At 40.5% G+C, this 19674-nt stretch overlaps 1 protein-coding gene across 1 annotated transcript in view; it reads right to left on the reverse strand.

The window, feature by feature from the left end:
- dcc (DCC netrin 1 receptor) overlaps window positions 1-19674 on the reverse strand; it is a 185217-nt gene that overhangs the window by 104000 nt on the left and 61543 nt on the right. The window contains exons 8-9 of the mRNA XM_053340503.1: window positions 9896-10055; window positions 366-520 (exon numbers count right to left, since the gene is read on the reverse strand). Of these exons, the coding sequence (XP_053196478.1) occupies window positions 366-520; window positions 9896-10055 (315 nt within the window). The remainder of the gene's footprint in view (window positions 1-365; window positions 521-9895; window positions 10056-19674) is intronic.

Consider the following 19674-nt stretch of genomic DNA (forward strand, 5'->3'; position numbering starts at 1 on the left):
CAAAGAAACTCAGAAAGATATTCAGTTTAAATCAAACAATAATAAACACAACTTGTGCCAAAGGCGTGTCAGTGAAGTGCAGATGAAGATTTAGGAACTTCTGGGGTTTTCTTTTTGTTTGTGCCAAAAAAAAAAGAAGCTTTGAGGCTTTAAACTCAACAAGGACAGAGTCATCTGTTTTATAGCAGCCATTAAAGACTGAGGCTGAAGTACTACAACACTTTAATGTTGGCTGAATTGGCTGCACAAGATATGGCATTACTGCATTTAGGGTTTTTTATTATTTTTAGAGAGAGAAAATGCTTCTGTCAACTGAGTCAAACATTTTTAACGTGTGTGTGTGTGTGTGTGTGTGTGTGTCTTACGGTCAGGTTTGGTGGTGATCCTCAGGGGGGCCGAGCTCTCTCCTGGCCCCACGTCATTGTAAGCGATCACTCTGAAGCTGTAGCTCTCCTCTGGTTTAAGGTTGGAAACGGTCAGCTCCAAAGACTCAGGCTCTGACACGTTCACTGACCTCTCCCTGACGTGGGAAAACAACACCATGCACTTTCAGCACAAATAAAATGACATAGATTTTGCATTACAATATATTTATGTACTTAAAACAACGTCTCACTGTTTTCTATTCATTTATCTTAAAAAAATCAGACAGACTTTTTAATACCACTGCATTAGAAAGAGAAGCTTCTGATATTTTGTAACAGTGCAGATAATCTGAGTTGTAATCAACTGCAGTCTGTGTAATCCCACAGTGACTGCAGTTAATCCTCAGATTACAGCACCTCTGCAGACCTCAACTAATCATCAAATCACTAGAGAGACAAACCCAGCTGCAAAGATTAGCCTGTATCCACTGCAGCATCAAACACACGCTTGTCTTTGCTGCGTTCACTGCAGAGGATCATTGGAAGCAATTTGATACTGAAAGATGGTAAAACACTTCTGAGAAACTCTCGCTGAGAAAATCTGATAGGTATCTTGCTCCAGGTTGATGAGAATTTAATTCAAACATCGTCCAGGTTTGAAATAAAATGCTCGACAATGATTTTCACTCTCATCTTGATGTTATTAAAGAAAGCACAAAAGAACATTAGAGACAAGAGAAAAAACTGAGGACAGAAATACTGTACATGATACAGAAATGACTGCTGTTTCAGGGTGAAATAGTATATTTAAAAATGAGTAATGATGCATTAATCACTGTTACTGCATACCTCATGTCTGTGATGTAACTACACAGTTGTATTATTAGGATGTGCTTAGCTTAGCTTAGCATAAAGACTGGAAGCAGGTGGAAACAGCTAACATGGCATGATCCAAAGTTGAAGAACACACCTGCCAACACCTGTTAGGCTGCGTTCAGGTTACATGCTGAAGTCACCTCAATCTGATTTTTGTTGGGGGGGGGGGGGGTTTGCCTCCAAGTAACTCAGATCTATTTCAGTTAGATCTGCACATGCATGGCAGTTTAACACCTGTATGATGTTCATGTGAATGTGAACTATTGAACCATCAACGCAAAATGATGGAAAGAAAATCAGAATTGAGCATTAAGGCTCGTAATGTGAACCAGGCCTAAAGCTGAGTCACATGTTGTATGTTGTTGGCTAACAAGTCACCAATCCATCTAAGCGTCAGCTGGGTTTATTGATAGGTTGAGTTAGGACAAAGCTCAACCATGGCAGTATCATAATAGGTTTAATATCTTAAAACTTTTATATATTATATGCATTGATAAAAAGACTTTTATAATGAGTTAAAACCCCATAAAATTTACCAACAACCATAAAACATCTCTGAAATTGTACCTTGAAAATGAAGTTGGGTGCAACATGAGCAGTGGATTTAATCCAGTTTTAAGAGGCAAAAAAACACTGGCTTCCTTGTTACCTGGTTACCTTGTTCAGATAAACTAACATTTTCAAGTTATTTGATCATTTCTAAGATTTATGTCCACAATGTATTCACATCAAATGCATTAAACAATATATATTTATTATTAATTACCCTAAAGTTGGGGCCACTCCCAGCTTTTACCAAGTAACAAAGCCAACTGAACACTGTTTGGTATGGTTGGTAACACATTAGTTAGTACCAAATGACAATAACAAAGGTCTGGCCAGTTGAAGTAGGCTATAGAGGTTTCATTGATACATTCCAGCTACTCTAGGAGATGGGTGTGTGAGAGAAGGACCACCGGCAGGCAGTCTAAGAACTCTCAAGGGCCGCTGAGCCAAAGAGAAAAGACTCCATCTGGGCCCCCAAGTGAGTAGATAGTATCTAGGGGGTGAGCTGAGCCAGGGATGCCATCACTCACTTGGCCCTCCCACAGACTCCTGGCAGCATGAAACTAAGGGATAATAACACCCAGTCCTACACAATACATCATATCAATATTTCTTTAATTAACAAGTAAGGGATTACAATTTGAAATTGTGTTACTACATGAGGAACTACATTACAGATTCCATTACTTTGGCATTGATGTCAGATTGGTCTTGTGTTGGGACATGACTAGCATCTACCAAAAGAATGTGAATCCTCCTCTAAAAATGTCATTAAAATCACAGTTGTTCAACAGACAACATGTAAATAAGACAATTTGTGAAGAGTTTATCAGGATCAACAGGATCCATCCTCTGCAGCTAAGCTTATGTTGACCTATTTGTTGCTCAGGTAGAAGTCTGCAAGTGACAGACGGACAAACAGAGAGATGAATCAAACATCATTATCAGCAGCAGCCGCCAGACACAGTGGTTCAAGAAAATACAAAAGGTGAGTGGAGCTCTCGGGGGGTTATTCTCTGAGCCGTTGAGTAAAAAAGCAGCGAGGCCGAGCTGGACGTCCAGTTAAGCAGCAGGTGTGTTTCTGACGCTCAGTGTGAACTGTGTTTACCCTTCAAAGGCCACAGTCTGAGGTCATTTAGTCAGCGTGAAAACGAATAAGCAGCAGTCTCTCTTTCTCTGCTCATATTTTCATTCGTTCCATCTCATCTTTCTGTTTTTTTCTTATTTTCTCTCTGCTGGGTAATAAGCTATAGACAGCACCTCTCAACTTTCTATTTCCCATCTCCCTGCCATGCTCTTTCTGTTTAAGCCTGTTTCTCTTTAGAGATACAACTCCCAGTGTTATAAGCTGTATAATGGCAGACGATGTGTCAGTAGACCAACCATGTCACAATACAACTTCAACATTTGACAATTATAAAAAAAGTAAAAAGAAAAAACTTTCACACTTTTGAAACTCTCACTCTAAGTTTATATTGGAACAGTATTCACAGAACATTAAGTACTGTTTTCAAGACTCAAATACCTTTGAATTTAGAGACTTCTTATGTGGGTCACATTTTGTTTTTGAAACAGAGGAGGAATATAAAACTGCTGGAGGCCTTTTTGGCAGCAAGTAAAAGAAAAAAAAGTCACTACAAAGTGACTAAATCCAGTGTCACCTACATTAGAGGATTGGTAGGGAATCAATTTTGAAATATTCTAAAATGGAAAAATTCACTTTTTTTATGACAGAGTACCTGCAGGCCTGTTTTTTCAGAGAGAAGCCGCAGCTGTGCATTACTGAGGTGGACGTTGCACTTAGAGCCCAGAGGTCTACGAGGCGATGGTGCGAACGCAAGATGCCAGGAGGGGGAATTGGACAGTTTTCCACAGGTTAGAGGGGCTGAATGCATCTCAGCCAAGTGAAGAAGACCATCAGAAAGCAGAGATTTTACAGTTCCCAGTCCGATAACACTCAAGAACAGTTTTGTGTCATCTTAAATTTCTCGTACTTTTTTCATCAAGTGGACGAGTGTGCCGTGTCAAACTCACCAGGTAACAAACATGATGAATCCCACCAGTTCTAAATAAATGCGCATTCCAGATGTTCCAAATGTTTCCAGTAAATAATTGTAATCGAAGCCCTCGGAATACCATGTAAGGTCAGGTGTCCAGAAAGTTGTAGAGAAGCTCCATTCATGAAAATGGCATCAAAGAACTTTACGTACTCTGAGATTGAGGTCCTGCCCTCAGAAACAGAACAATAGAAACACATATTGGTAGTATAAGAGGAGGAAATAAAGCTCCCAAGATAGCCAAAGAATGACACAAAATTACCCGTGCTGTGAATGCTTTCTCAGCCATTGTATGCAAAGAAAGAAAAGAAATGGTTTGACATGAAATTGGATGCCAAAAACTCCATGAGTGCAACAGGAGGGGCCCAAGAGGATCAATCAACAATTAACATTGACCGACCAGAGTCAAGGTGTTTAAGCTCATGTGCCTCTGGATTACTGACTTGATGCCTGTTGCAGCATGTGACAGTAGTACAAGTTTTATTTCATTTGATTTATGCCAAGTAGGCCATTTAAGAACAATGTGTAAGTACGAGTGTGTCTTGCATGAGGCCAAAAGATAACAGGCTGAATGACAACCGAATTATTTCTGCAGCAGCCACAGACGCTCACTCTCTCTATCGAGGCTACAACCACCCCCATACTCCTCAAGGAATTTCATGAATTCATAGTCAGGGTGTCACAGGAGAGAATGTGTGCAAAGTGCTCATCACTGTTTCCTTGCTCCCAGTGTCAACAGATGAGTGAAAGAGGACTGAGTGCCATGAGCCATATTCTCATAGACTGTAGAAATAGAATGAACAGCTTGTTGTTCGTTTCAATAAATGCACCAGGGGTTGCCTTCTTCCATGCTCAGAGAATTGCAGAAATAGGGGTAGAAGAGGGGCCACACGCCACAGCTGACCCCTCCACAGGGAAGCATAAAGAGACATAAGTCAGTCAAAGCAGACTGTTTTCTTAGTCTGATAAGTGCTGTTGCCTATTTTTCTCTATGATAACAAGACACATAGGGCTCAACTGAACAATGACTTACAAGAATGACATAAAGTGTATTGGCATGTCTGGCCAAGTGGTGCCATCCACAGTACTGAAATGAGTGTTAGGGAATATACTATTTGTGGTAGGGAGGTACAGGAGCTATTTTTGGTGTGTGGGTCTCTCTTCTCTACTCTACCAGTTATTTTTGATCAGGCACCCATCCTAGATAGTGTTACATGTGTGTCTCTTTTGTACAATGTATCTGGGGAATGTACTTCTGGCTTGTTACATTAGCATTCAACCTTTTGTTTTGTTGTATATGATCACATCTTTTGTGTGTTTGTTACTTACTTACTACCCTTTTTTCCTACTGACACTGCATACCAGTTACCTCTCATGAACATATGGTGCCATCTTTAATATTAACGCACATCTGATGTGGTTTTCATATATTTACATGGTGTTGGCTGTTATTTGAATGTTAATGCAAACAAAAACTGCTGTTAATTTTATTTTTGGTTTCCAACATAAAGCTTGGTGAAATGATTTTAGCGTTGATAACCATGATCATTTTAGTCACTACAATGGTGATTTGTAATTTTCCACCCTGACTGACACACATGTGCCTGAAATGTCTCTCCTGTGTTTCTGTTTGTACTTTTTGTACCATCATCCTCACTCTTTCCTCATCACTTTCAGCCATACTGGAGCCGTGCTAAGTTACTGTTGATGAAAACATCTCCTGATGCTGCTGACTCATATTAAAAGTTTTCTGCAGTCAATCTAATGGAAGGCTTTTATTGTGACCAAAGTGTTTATTTTACCTTACACAACAAAATGTACTAAATAGATAACAATGTTGGAATGAGAAGTTTGGACCTTTTTTTTTTTTACAACTGGAATTATATTTTTGTAATTACAGAAAAGTAAAGTTGCAAATAAAGTACTGGTTGCATTTGGTACCAGTACTGGCTCCATTGGGTACCAGTTCTGGTTCCATTGGGTACCAGTACTGGTTCCATTGGGTATCAGTACTGGTTCCATTGGGTACCAGTTCTGGTTCCATTGGGTACCAGTACTGGTTACATTGGATATCAGTACTGGTTGCATTGGGTAAAAGTACTGGTTCCATTGGGTACCAGTTCTGGTTCCATTGGGTACCAGTACTGGTTCCATTGGGTATCAGTACTGGTTCCATTGGGTACCAGTACTGGTTACATTGGATATCAGTACTGGTTGCATTGGGTAAAAGTACTGGTTCCATTGGGCACCAGTTCTGGTTCCATTGGGTACCAGTACTGGTTCCATTGGGTATCAGTACTGGTTGCATTGGGTACCAGTTCTGGTTCCATTGGGTAACAGTACTGGTTCCATTGTGTAGCAGTACTGGTTGCATTGGGTATCAGTACTGGTTGCATTGGGTACCAGTTCTGGTTCCATTGGGTATCAGTACTGGTTCCATTGGGTAGCAGTACTGGTTCCATTGGGTAGCAGTTCTGGTTCCATTGGGTAGCAGTTCTGGTTCCATTGGGTACCAGTTCTGGTTTCATTGGGTACCAGTACTAGTTGCATTGGGTACCAGTACTAGTTGCATTGGGTGCCAGTACTAGTTGCATTGGGTACCAGTTCTGGTTTCATTGGGTACCAGTACTAGTTGCATTGGGTACCAGTACTGGTATCAGTTCAAATGTGAACCGTAGCCAACCGTACTAGCTAGTTATGTCCTTTAAGCCTGTCCTTCAAGAAAGACTCATCTTTTTTATCAATTTAATTCTCGCTACTTTTCTTCTTTTTCCATTTTTCTCTCTTGATCTCTTTTCCCATTTCTCTATTTGGCTCTCTATATGTTTCCTGGAAGTCATTAGAAGTGACAAAACATTTCATCCTCTCTCTCCCCTCGAGCCATCTCTCTTTCTGCTGTAATCTTTCATTGTTTTTCTCTCTCCATCTCTCTTCCCTCCCCTTTCATTTTCCACAAGTTATTATTGCTAACAAAACCCATCTCTGTGTTTTTTTACCAAGTCATTAGAACTCACAGAACCTCTGCCTCTGTTTTTTCTCTGTAAGTCAGTGTGAAGAACACAATCTCTCTGTCACCCCGTTTCATGAGGAAGCCTTGGTGGCTCCTTTGTTTAGCGTACCATTCAGAGCCCTGAAGCACTGCAGGCCGGTTACTCCCTGAGGTAACAAAGCTTAAAAGCCGGGATGTGAAAGCCTTCAAGCTTGTGCACCAACTGTCAAAGGTTACCATTTAACATCAGCGGGGGACTCGCCAATATGTCACCCACAGCTTTTTCTACTAAATGTGGAGAGCTGGTGTGTGTAGTACAGCTGTGATCAAAGGAAACAAGTATTTTCTGACATAGTGTTACTGTGGAACTCTACACCATCAGTCCTTTATTAGTTTAAAAACCACCAACATGGATCCTCCCTGTCATATTACAGTTGAAAAGCAGGATCCTGACTTCATACACGTGAATCCACAACATGGACCCACATCTACCTTTTACAGGATATTACTACAGGTCCTGTAATCTGAAATATTGTGACTTATAAAACCATACTGCTTTGTTTGCAAGTTTTAGCCCATTTATCTAAATCGAGGAGAACGATTTCGCAAACCACACTTTATACAGTTCTGATTTTTCCTCCTTTTTCAGGCTCCCATTGATTTACATAAGTGCTGGTTGATTTGAAAATCCTGTTGTGCTTTCCCCCCAGCAATAATGTAGTTTGATTCAATAATCTTAACTCAAGGTCCATTTACTAGGTTTTTTCTGGAACTTTGTCAAACCACTATTTCCATGCTCTCACTCACAACAGTAACATAACTGTAGCAGGGACTGATTTAGACTTGATGCCCTCTCTGATGGATTGCACAAATCAAATAAGTTTCTTTCTTTTTTTTTAAAGATATTTTCTGGCATAGACAGCTTTATTAGCGGTAGAGAGACAGGATATCACAGGAGAGAGGGGGGGTGTGACATGCAGCGATGGTCCTCTGGGATTCGAACCAGGGTCCGCTGTGTATGTGGCATACGCTCTTAATCAGATATGTTTCAACAGTACACTAATTCATTTACATACTGCAAATAAATAAATGGAAACCTGTGCTGCTAGGGAGAAATAAAACCAACAATGTTAAGTTCACATGACTTTTAGTTATAGTTTTCATTGTCCATTTGTTAGTCAGAACCATGTCTCTAAGTTAACGCTGGGGACTCATGGGTGACACAGTGGTGAAATTATTGTCTACCACCAAAGAGACCCAATGGCTGAATTGGTGGCAGTACTACCTCTGGCTTGGTTGGTTGTTTTAACAGGTGAAAGGCCAGTGAGAGGTCTACAATAGTAACTAGTAGCTGTTTTTGCTGGGGCACTTGCATTGTAGGAGGTGGAACATTAGGGGATGTAGTGAATCTCCAAGAGAAGGAGGGTTACACCATCAAGGAGACACAATGGGACAGATTATCTAACTTGAAAGCAGAGGCAAATCTTTCATCTATTTAACATTTCTTTTATAGAGGCAGCAACTCATAGAAGTCTCATTGTGATTCAAACAAAGTAGTTTGTGCCACATAAGAAACAAGTATTTATATCTGTGCTGAATGTTCACTTGAAGGTGGAGTAAATAGCCTGCTGTTATAGCCTGCCCAATCTCTCTCCAAGCAGCCGCAGCCCCTTCAGCTGCTAGAAAGGGGGTTTCGGACACTGTTCACTAGCATCTCACTAGCATTTCATTTAAAGCACAGTGGGGCCTTTACAAAGTAAGAGGCTAGCAATGTCCTCAAGGTGCCATGTGTCTGATCATGTGCAGATTATTTTTGTCCAGACCTTTGTACTCATGTCTCTTTACACTTTAGGAACTGTGTAAAGTCGGCTTTTTTTTGGCCGGGTCAGCGAGCAGGAACAAATCCGCCCTTCACACCTCGCCACAAGGAGGTGTGTTAACACTGCTCTCCTTCCATCTACTCCTCTTGACTGTGTACAGACTGTATTTCTATTGATTTTGTACTGCATGTAATTTTCTCATGAAACATTCTATTTTTAACACCTTTAACTCAACACCATGGTCCCTATGCCCCTTTAGAAATCTATACTATAGGTGGCTAGTAACAGTAGCTGTCAGTACTTAGAATTCATCATTATGAGTTCATGTCCCTGAAAGACCAACACCATAGACTGTACAAACATAGCAGTTAGTATATGGCTTTAGAAGTCACACCTAGTAGTAGTATCTACTTCTTCAAAAGTCAAATGAAGCTTAGAAATCAAAACCATGTACCATATGTTCCTTTATGTGCCTCTACACATGTGGTAGTATATTTAGAATCTAGGGCCAACAGTTCATCTAACTTTCTCACCATGGTTCTTATCATCTTAAAGCAGTAGTTCCCAACCTTTGAGACTTGGGCCATTTTAAAACCTGGAGTTCATTCCTAATCAGTGTATGAGTTGTATATTTGTTGGGATTTGGTTTGAGTCCTTTTCACACACAAACAAAATTCAAGCAAACCTAAATGTGTCTAAAAGGTGACGTGAAAATGTTCACTCTGCTCATTGTGTCTAGGGTCTGACGAAGGTCTTTTGGCCAAATAACGAGAATGCAAAGTACTTTGATGCGCTAGTCCAGGTCCGAACTCGATTCATTCACAGGCCAGCTGCCTGCAACTGTTGATTCCGCTCATCCACATCCCAGTATCCCAGGCCTTTTATCTCAGACTTTCAGAGTATGTCTAGTGGTTGAGATTGGATCATGTTCCCAATGCAAACAAACCACCTCCAGAGCATGTTTGGCACCAGACCCATACCACATCCTCAGAGTTTAGGAGTTCACATCAGCCCAAACAAGTGACACCAAGGGGGAAAACCAACCATAGTGGGCAGTTAAAGAGTGTTTATTCCTTCTCAGATTGTTTCACTCAAAGTATTTTAAATGCCCAAACAAGTAAAACTATCCAGTAATTAAAGGAAAAGCCAAGACTGAAAAAAAAGAAAAGGAGGTTTGTGGGTTGTCTTGATCTTCAGGTAGGAAACCACTATCTGAGACAGAAAAAAAAAGGTCTGGCTTACCGTTCGACTCCATCCTGGGAATAATAAACGCCATAGGTCTGCAAAGATCCTCCGGTCTCCTCCGGGGGGCGCCAGCTGAGTCGGACAAATCGGCTGGACACTAGGACAGGGACCAGGTCGCGGGGGGCAGAGGGGAGGGCAACGCCTGGGCTTGGGGACACTGGTGGGGGATCAGAGGAGGAGGAGTAAGTCAAAGGGGTGCCAGAAGGAGCAGGAGGAGCAGGAGGAGGGCGAGGAGGAGGAGGAGGTGTGTGGGAGGATCTATACTGTGTGGGCGTGGCCTCTGTTAACAGTTCATCCAAGGGTAGAGGAGTAGGGAAGGAGGGAAAGGGGGCAGGCGGGGGAGGGGTGGGGTGGGAGGAGAAGCAGGGAGAATGAGGGAGGACGACAGGGAGGGAAGTGGAGGGGAGGTGCAGGGAGGAGGGAAGGAGGAGACGGAGCAAAAGGAGAAAAAAAAACGAAAGGAGCAAGTGACAGATGAGATGAGATAAGGAACATAAAAGACGTGGAAGAGACAAGAAGGAAGAAAAGGAGGAAGAAGAGTGGTAAAGAAGATCACAGGCAAGAAGAAAAAGCGGCAGAGTATCTGACGAGTTCAGTTATCAAGCAACAGATAGCAGTCATCTGAAAGTAAAGACTGCTGCCTGCTTCAACATACAGCTCAGAATACTTTGATCTTATAATAACTGACAGCTCAGCCTTGGTGGATTAGTTCAGGCACAGACTTTGTTCCTTCCAGATGTTGATATTTTGGCTTTCGCAATAACTAGATAGACTCATGTAACAGTTGATGGATTCAGCATCCCGAGGCAGAATGTGAGAAGTTATAAGATATAAATGAGAGACATATGAGGGCTTAATATCCTGAATATTTGAACCCACACTGACATGTGATCAGGTTCATTCGGATAATGACATCTGATCACAGGCCTTTTTATTTACACCAGGGTAATATATCTATATGCAAATTAGGTAGGCAGGGCTGTCTGACATGTAAACAAACTCATACATCAGTATCGTTTTAGGAGACTCGCAAGGGACTGGAACAGAGTGCAAGACAGATGGAAACTGTGTAAGTCCTCAGGAAATATGTGGTTCTTTAGAGTTGGTGATGTAGGAGCTACATGCAGGGCTAGTTGTTAAATGTCTATAGCTAGGGACAGCTAACTGCTAACACACTAGCCAGCCAGGAACATGCTAGTCAGTCAAAATAGTGTCATGTCTCAAATGTCGTACTTACTTTTAATATTTTAGTGCATAAGTGCGTTCACATTGAGAAGTATGGGAAAATGGTCATAGCGGTCAAAAAGTAGAGTGTGGAACAATGGACACTTCTCATCCTCAATGGTCACCATCTTGGCTACGTAGCAGAAGGGGAAATATTGTTACAATGGTGAACATCACTGCATTATACATATGTGTTTGTTGCACTAAGCACCATTATACTGTATATGAGCCATCAGTAGGATTATTGGCTTAACTTAGCAGCCTGTAATCATTTGGTACCACGAATGATAACGCTAGCTTGTCAACCCTAGCTTGTAACGTACTCATTGTCATTTCAGGTAAGTGCGCATCTGCCATGTTTGATTTGGGACAACATCAAGCTGTTGAAATGTGTGCACTACACAAGTAAGTACATTGTAGCATGTGATTTGAGACACAGTTCATCTCTCTGAGCTTCTTTCTATTTTCTCTGTACTGGGCTGTGTACATTCTCAATATAGAGTTATTGACAGGAGAAAAAAGTTTTCTGAGCTAACTTGCTTACTTGATATCAAGCTGTCAGTTAGCTTTGTTGTTAGCTTGCTTCATAAAGTTCAAAAAGACGTGTTTGTAAGTTTGTAAGTCCTCTGTGTGGAACAGTTTATACTCCAAGAGAGCAGAGTTGAATCAAAGTTAATGGGGCAACACGGCTAACAAGCTATAACAGCTTCCATCTGTCCCCTCGACACACACTACTATTGTCAATTGTGGGAATTCACGTGTCAAAGTTCACTGAAGGTTCTACTGTGAAAGAATGGCTTCTGTTGTCAAATTTGACCCTTTTTAAATGCTGGTGTGACAGAAGCTTTAAGCTGTATGAAGTTAATCAGAGCAGCTCGCTAGCAGCAGTGCTAGCTCAGCTACACCTAATCTATCACATGACTCAGGTCTTGCACGCTGTAGATGTCCCTTGAGAGACTCCCAGTGGGTTCTACTTATTTTTCCTTGGCAGAAGAAGAGCTCATCTGTAGATTTTTGACAGGAAGCTTGATATGACACAAATGAGTGTGGGCAGGTGAGTTTTGTTTCTATAGACAATAGCAAAACTCTGCACATTTGTTCCATCTAGGTTATATCAAGGTATATCACATGTTAATGTAAATTAAAGTTGGGATTACTATCCATCACTAGCACATCCACAAATCATTTGTCATATTACGTGACTGCACATTAAGAAATAAAAAAAATGTACTTTATCAGTTCCTGGTCTGAGTATCACAGAACAGGGGAGTGTAGTGTTTTGATAGGGATGAATATGTTTTTTTCTGAATGTGTCAAACATCTTCAGGTAATTAAAACACAGATGTAACAGAAAAATGAAAATGAAATTATAATGAAAAATGATGATCTCTGTTTTTGATATGTTGTTGACTATCGTTGTCAATCACCTTCAGTATTTGGAATCTTGTGAAACTTTCAATGACTTTCAATCAGAACATTAAAAACAACATTAAAGCTTTTACTCAAGGTCCACTTATAAGCTTTTTTGTCCCTCAGATCTTTCATTTTAGTCGTCTGGACTGTGCTTTTCATGAGTTAGTCTTTGTATTGAGAAGCCACTTAACTGTGACTAATGATGTTTGAGAAGTCAACAAGAACAAAAGTACAGACAGGACCGTAGACTGAGAAAAAGGTCTCAAGTTCGCTGGCAGTGTGTGTGATCAACAGTGTTATTGTAGCTTTGGCCAGCAATTATACAACTGTAGAGAACAAAGCCCAAGGCAGAACGCTGCAATAATCACACACACACGCACACACACACACACACACACACACACACACACACACACACACACGCACACACACGCACACAGTTGGGATGTGTGATGTTGTATTCACATCACTACTTCAACATTAAATATAAAAAATACCAAATCAGCTCTGGTATGCACTATGTGTGTGTGTATGTGTGTGTGTGTTAAAGGTATTTTTAAGATCTCATCTTTTAACAAAACACCCCAGACACCTGAATGAAAACTAATAACTTAAACTGATGTTAAACGCACTCCTCTCTTCCATCATAAAGTGAGAGAAATCCAATTTATCCCTGGGGTCAAAGGTCACGACTCTCCATAAAGTCTTTAAATGCTTTTTGTCAGTCTGTGCATGTCAATAAAGCTTCACTGAACACATTACACACACTTCACACTTTATGATATGATGGAAAGAGAGAGATCGAGTGGAGGAGAGGAGAGAACAGGTGGAGATGAAGGAAGGGAAAGGGGGAGCAGATGGAGGAAGAAAAAGAGGAGGAAAGAAGGAGACAAAGGGGAGGAAGGAAATGAAGAAAAAGGAGGGGATGAAGGCACAGAAGCAACAAAAACAGGAGAAAGAGGAAGAGATGGAGAAAGGAAATTGAGGATGAAAACGGGGGAGAGGGGAAGAAGAAGAGAAAGTGGAGGAGATGAGGAAGCGAGAGGTAGAAGACAAAGAGAGTTAAGGAGAAAGATGGGAATATGGATGATGAAAATAAAGAAAAAGAGGAGGGGATGAGGAAGAGAGAGGTAGAAGACAAAGAGAGTTAAGGAGAAAGATGGGAATATGGATGATGAAAATAAAGAAAAAGAGGAGGGGATGGAGGAAGGAAAATAAGACACATGAAGAAAGTCAAGGATGAAAAAAGGAAATATGAAAAAGAAGTAAAATATATATGAGGAGGAAGAGAAAGGAGAGAAGAATGAGCAGAAGATGGGAGGAGAAAGGAAGGAGAGAGAATCATTTTGAAAAGAAGAAGTTGAAGGAGAGACAGTTTGAAAAGTGATGAGACAGGGAGAAAAGGAAGGGATGACAGAGGAAAGAGAATGTAAAGTAAGGGAAAAGAAGAGGGAAAGGATGAAGGGAAAGAGAAAAAAAGACAGAAAGATGAAGGGAAAGAAGAGAAGGATGAGACAGAGGTGAGAAAAAGAGGAGTAGATGGAAGGAGAGCAGTGTTAACACACCTCCTCGCGGCGAGGTGTGAAGGGCGGATTCGTTCCTGCTCGCTGACCCGGCCAAAAAAAAGCCGAGCCGGCGCTGAGCAGTAAAGCGGCACCGTCTGCCGAAAATAGATGGGTAGGCTAAATAATAGAGTCGGACACCACAGAAGAAGTGCTGGAAAACAATCTGAATAAGTGCTGAAAATTACACCGCGGTCTGCCCGGCGACAGATGATACCTGCACGCGCACGCACACACACATACACAGTCTCCATGTTTTTTCCATCACTGTGTCCATTTGCGACAAGCTGCTCTGCATTTATATTGTTTCTGCTGCCTGAATGATCTTTTAGGGGAGTTTGGTTCCAGCTTCTGAGCCTCCTACAGCCCAGAAAAAAAACTTGTCTTGTTTTCCCTTTCTTTCCTTTAAAAAAAAAAAAGTTTCATTTCTCCCAAGTCCATTCCTCTACACACTGCACCTTTAAAATTCTACTCAGTGCACTTTTAAGAATTGCTGATTTTTTACTCTAACCTTTAATAAATTGTTTCTTTACTTTCTCTTATTTGTAATTATTTCTTATTTTCTCTTATTTCACTTATTTAATTTTTTTTTTAAATTATCTATTTTGTTGCATTCATTGGTCTCAATGTATTTGTTTTTTATTACACCTTTAACATTCTACCCATCACACCTTTAACATTCATTGTTTTATACATGAAGATTCATCTCCAACTTGTTAAGTAGGGTTAGGTCAGTGTGTTTCATGTTATATTATGTTTACATAAGCTGATCAAGTCAGTTTAGACTATATGTTGCAATATTCCTTTTTTTGTTTGTTTGTTTGATATAAGCTCAAGTTAAGAAACATATATACTCCTACATGCTTAAATGTTATTTAAAGCAGATTTTGAGCTTCTGTATTAAAATGAAAACATTTCACACCACACAGCAAAGTGTTTAAGTGGTGATGTAGCTGCAGCAGGTGAGAGACAGAGTGGATGACAGCCTGATTGTAATTTCTCTCACATCACACATCAGACACAGTGTTTCTGTCTGCACAGGGGAACAAAAAAAAAAGTTTAAACAGCCTTTTGTTCAGTACATCTAAAGTCTCGGGAGGAAAACGTTGAACTCGACAAGACTCCCGTGAAATCACCTGAAGCTGTAACCTGTTGTGTTCACTGACTGACGATTGTTTTGTTCACTGTCTACTCCAGAGCGACTTCACTGAAAACACTTTAGGTAAACATGTACCTGAGCAGGTCATATTTGATTTCAGTGTTGACCAGAATTGTTTCTTTTAGGCAAGGTAACATTCTTACATTCATGCTAAGGCAGGAATGTGAACAGATCAGCTAAAAAAACATCCGCTGTGTTTTAATATTGATTTTAGTCATAGTCTTTTGACTATTATATTATAGTATATAGGCTAGTATAGCATATTTAACTCATCTGAATTATTTTAGTCTAGTTTTAGCTAACTTAATATCATAAGAATTTAGTCAATATTTGACTCAAATCTAACAGGTTTGGTTAAATACCTGTTATTGTTGGAATGGTATTAAAGTTTGAACGTGCAATGCAGAGACAGTTTTAACTGTGATATGAAACATGTCGGTCTTAAAAATGCTGCTAACTCCTACTGCTGTTGCTAACACATACTGCTGTTAACAGTATACTGCTGTTGTTAACATATAATGCTGCTGCTAACTGCTACTGCTGAGCTGTTAACTGCTACTGCTAACGCTTCTGCTAACTGCTACAGTGCCGTGCTGTGTAAGTCCTTCTTCTGCTGTTAACTCTTGTTGTTGTTTACTGCTACTGTTACCACCTACTGCTGCCTACTGACGCTAACTCGTACTGCTGCTAACTTCAACTGCTACTGCTAACTCCTACTGACGCTAACTCGTACTGCTGCTAACTTCAACTGCTACTGCTAACTCCTACTGACGCTAACTCATACTGCTGCTAACTTCAACTGCTACTGCTAACTCCTACTGACGCTAACTCGTACTGCTGCTAACTTCAACTGCTCAGGAACAGGAACGACCTTTTCCATTACAAAGAAGTTGCTTACTCAAGGTGGGCGGGGTCGTCATAGCACGGCTCTGCGAAACTGCCGTGACTTTGTTTTATACGTGACACAAACACATAAACAATGGAGGACATGGAGGCGATGGTGTACTTCCTGCTGTATGTGGCTTTCTGTCACACACAAAGCAACAAAATTGAGCCGTATGGCTGTAACACTGCTGCTGGTATTTAAAAATGTCGGGTTTGATTCTTGTGTGGGACGGCTCATGACTCTTCCAGTGATGACTCTTCTGACCAATCAGTGGCCAGCAGTCTGATGACATCACATTTAGTATCTGCTCGGCTCGCTTGGAGCCTCGGCAGAGCAGGTACTAAAAAAGTACCAGGTACCAGGTACTGGTATCCCAGGTATCCCTAGTGGAGACGCAAAAAAAAAAACGAGTCAAGTCGAGCCGAGCCGAGTCAAGTCGTGCTGGGACTGTGTAGTGGAAAAGCACCACAAGTCCTACTGCTGCTGCTGCTAACTCCAACTGCTGCTATCTGCTAATTTGGAGGTTGCTGCCATAAACCCCAGCATTTAACAGTGTTAAATGGCTGCTGTTGTGTGCCACTGCTAATGACAGCAGGTACCATTATTAGGACATATAGTCTCATGATGTCATCAGACTGTCCAAATGAAAAATAAAGTCTGACTTAAACAAAGAACTTAAACATAACAATACATGTTATACTGTCTATATAGTATTAAGTAGTAGTATAAAACATTAAGAGGACATGCAGGACGGACGCAGATTAAATCTGTCTCTCATTATCATTTTGCCTTAATATATTCTCCATACCCCTCTCTCCCTCACCCCCCCTCTCCTTTTTTAACCTCTATTTATGCAGAAGAAGAGTGCTGAGCCCATTCACTCGCTTCAGCTTCACTCTGCTTCACACTCATACTGCTTCTCTCTCTCTGCACTCAATTTCAGGGCTCATTTCAGCCAGCTGCCATTAAAAACCCCTGTACTACACACACACACACACACATAAACACACACACGCACACACGTTACCCACTCTGCTCTGCCCTCTAGTTTTAAATTCCTCTCAAATGGATATTTATTCCTGTAAATCTGTGCTGCGGTGGGTTAGCGAGTAAAATCTCTAACATCTTAAAAGTGTGTGTGTGTGTGTGTGTGTGTGTGTGTGTGTTTGCGGTGTGACCTGACTGACCTGGAGCTGGGAATTGACTTTAATGGATGAAAGTTGGACAAAAGCATATAAGCAGAGAAAAAAAGCAGCCACTGTGGGTTGAATAGAATCCACAATTGGGTAAAACATAACATCGCTTTTGTATATTTTCTCTCAACATTATTTAAAGTATATGTCTAGTCAACAAATCCCATCTACTGTGTTTGTATCTACCTATTGTGCGTGTATCAAAGCCTGATATATCTCGTTCCTCTGTGCCACAGGCTCAGTTGTTGCCTAAAAACTGTTAAAAACACATCTGTGAGCCACCCTGTTGCACTGGGTGACATGTTCTTTCATTACCATAAACACACACTGTAGTTTATTTTCACTCAATCCCACATATTCCATCCTGCTGCTGGAAATACCCACCAGAGCATCAAATGTGTATTAGTTCCCCACTGAAAATAGTCCCCAACAAATGTACTGTTTGTTAACTACCTTGTTTGAGTCAAATTTGAAAAATAAATAGTGAGCAGCTGTTTCAAAAATGAAAGTATGTAATATATTCAAAACACCAAACCACCGATGGACTTGTGGCACAGGACGGGGAAGGAAGTCATCATTTTTTTAAAGATTATTTTTAGCAGGAGAAAACACAGTGGAGCAATGAACATTACCAGCTGTGGACCTGACTCAGTTGAAAAACTGTTTTTCAGCAGGTTTGCTCCCTTCCCACAGTAAGGATAAAAACAATATACGTATAAAACAAGACAGGTAGAGAATAAAAGTTAGATTAATTATATTCTTCTGAAGCATATCTATTTTTAAGAGTTAACTGTCAGTATAAGAGTAAAGCAATTAGCAACAAAGTAATGAGGAAAAATGTAGATGTAGACACGCTAGTTACACAGAATTCAAAAGGCAAAAAAAGACTGATTATAAAGATGATAGTGATTACAGTGTTGATGTAGAAGAAGGACATATCAGTGTAAATGTTTAAATTGTAAAAAGGAGGGATGTGTTACAATTTTTAAACTGAAACTAGTTGAATCTACTGAGTAATAATTGATGGTTTAGCGTATTGAACACCATGTAGTTCAATACATATTGCTTTCTAAAGGGAAGTGAGGATCTGCTAAGTTAAAAAAACCTTCCTAATGAATAAGAGTTTTTTAGTATGTTTGACATAACTGTTAAAAAGGATATTGGTCTGTAGATTGAAACTATAGGGTCATCAGATTGTGATGAAGATGAAGAAAAAGAGGAATAAAACTATTAACATTTGACTTGGAAAAACTGCATATTAAATCCTTAGTTGATGGGAATTGCTCAGTGAATTCAAATAAGTTATGACCTCATTTATGTAAGCTCAATGAAAGAGAACATATGATGTGTTGAGAAAGGGATGAACACATTGTTGGTTTTACACATGAGTCTGCATCACATCTTAGAATGAGCAAGAGTTGTCTGGTGAGAGCAACAGGATGAATGTAATGTTGGACTACTGCTTTAATGGTCCACAGACATTTCTTATTCTCTTGGTGAGGTGTGGAGTGTGTGTGCATGTGTGTGTGCATGTGTGTGTGTGTGTGTTTTCTAATTTGTAGTGAAAGCTCTGTGTGTTTCTGTAGTTTTAAAGCTGCTCATGACAGCATGTGTCTGTGTTTACAGTAATTTACCGTGAAAGCTGTGTGCACTGTGGATTTTGCACAGAAAGTTACATACCGTGTGTGTGTGTGTGTATGTGTGTGTGTATGTGTGTGTGTATGTGTGTGTATGTGTGTGCAATTTCCAGTAAAAGCTCTGTTAGTAATTCTAGTAATTCCAGGTGTTTTTGTGGTGTGCGACGTGTCGTTCTCTGTGTCCGGAGACCCGATGTGATTACTGTGAAAGCAGGAAATGCGGGTCACATGTCGAACCATGGGACCATTATCTGCACCAATGTACCTCAGCACCACAACTATTTATTTGAACCTCAATACACACCACAGTGTTTGCTGACACAAACAAACCTGTTGAAGTTCACCTCAACATAACACACCAAAATTCTTAAATAACACACTGAGGCTGCACAGTATTGAGGGTAAATCTAGTGTGAGTGTACATCACCAACATGCAGCAGGTAGCAGGAAACTAGCAAGACTAAAATTCAGCCTCGCAAATGTCAGTTTAAGGAAGACAGTGGTGAAGTAATGCTGTAGTACTGTAAGTCACAAAGGGGAAATGTTTGGGAATGATTTAGGACTGCCTCATTTTCATACTGACCAATAGCTAGCTGATGACTTGCATAATGCACATATATAGTATGATCAGAACAAGGCGTCCGTTTGTGGCTTTCCATCTATTTTAATGCATTTCTGAAAATGTCACATCTGTATAGGGCG

Source organism: Scomber japonicus, chromosome 19, assembly GCF_027409825.1.
Source record: "Scomber japonicus isolate fScoJap1 chromosome 19, fScoJap1.pri, whole genome shotgun sequence".
Lineage (NCBI taxonomy): Eukaryota > Metazoa > Chordata > Actinopteri > Scombriformes > Scombridae > Scomber > Scomber japonicus.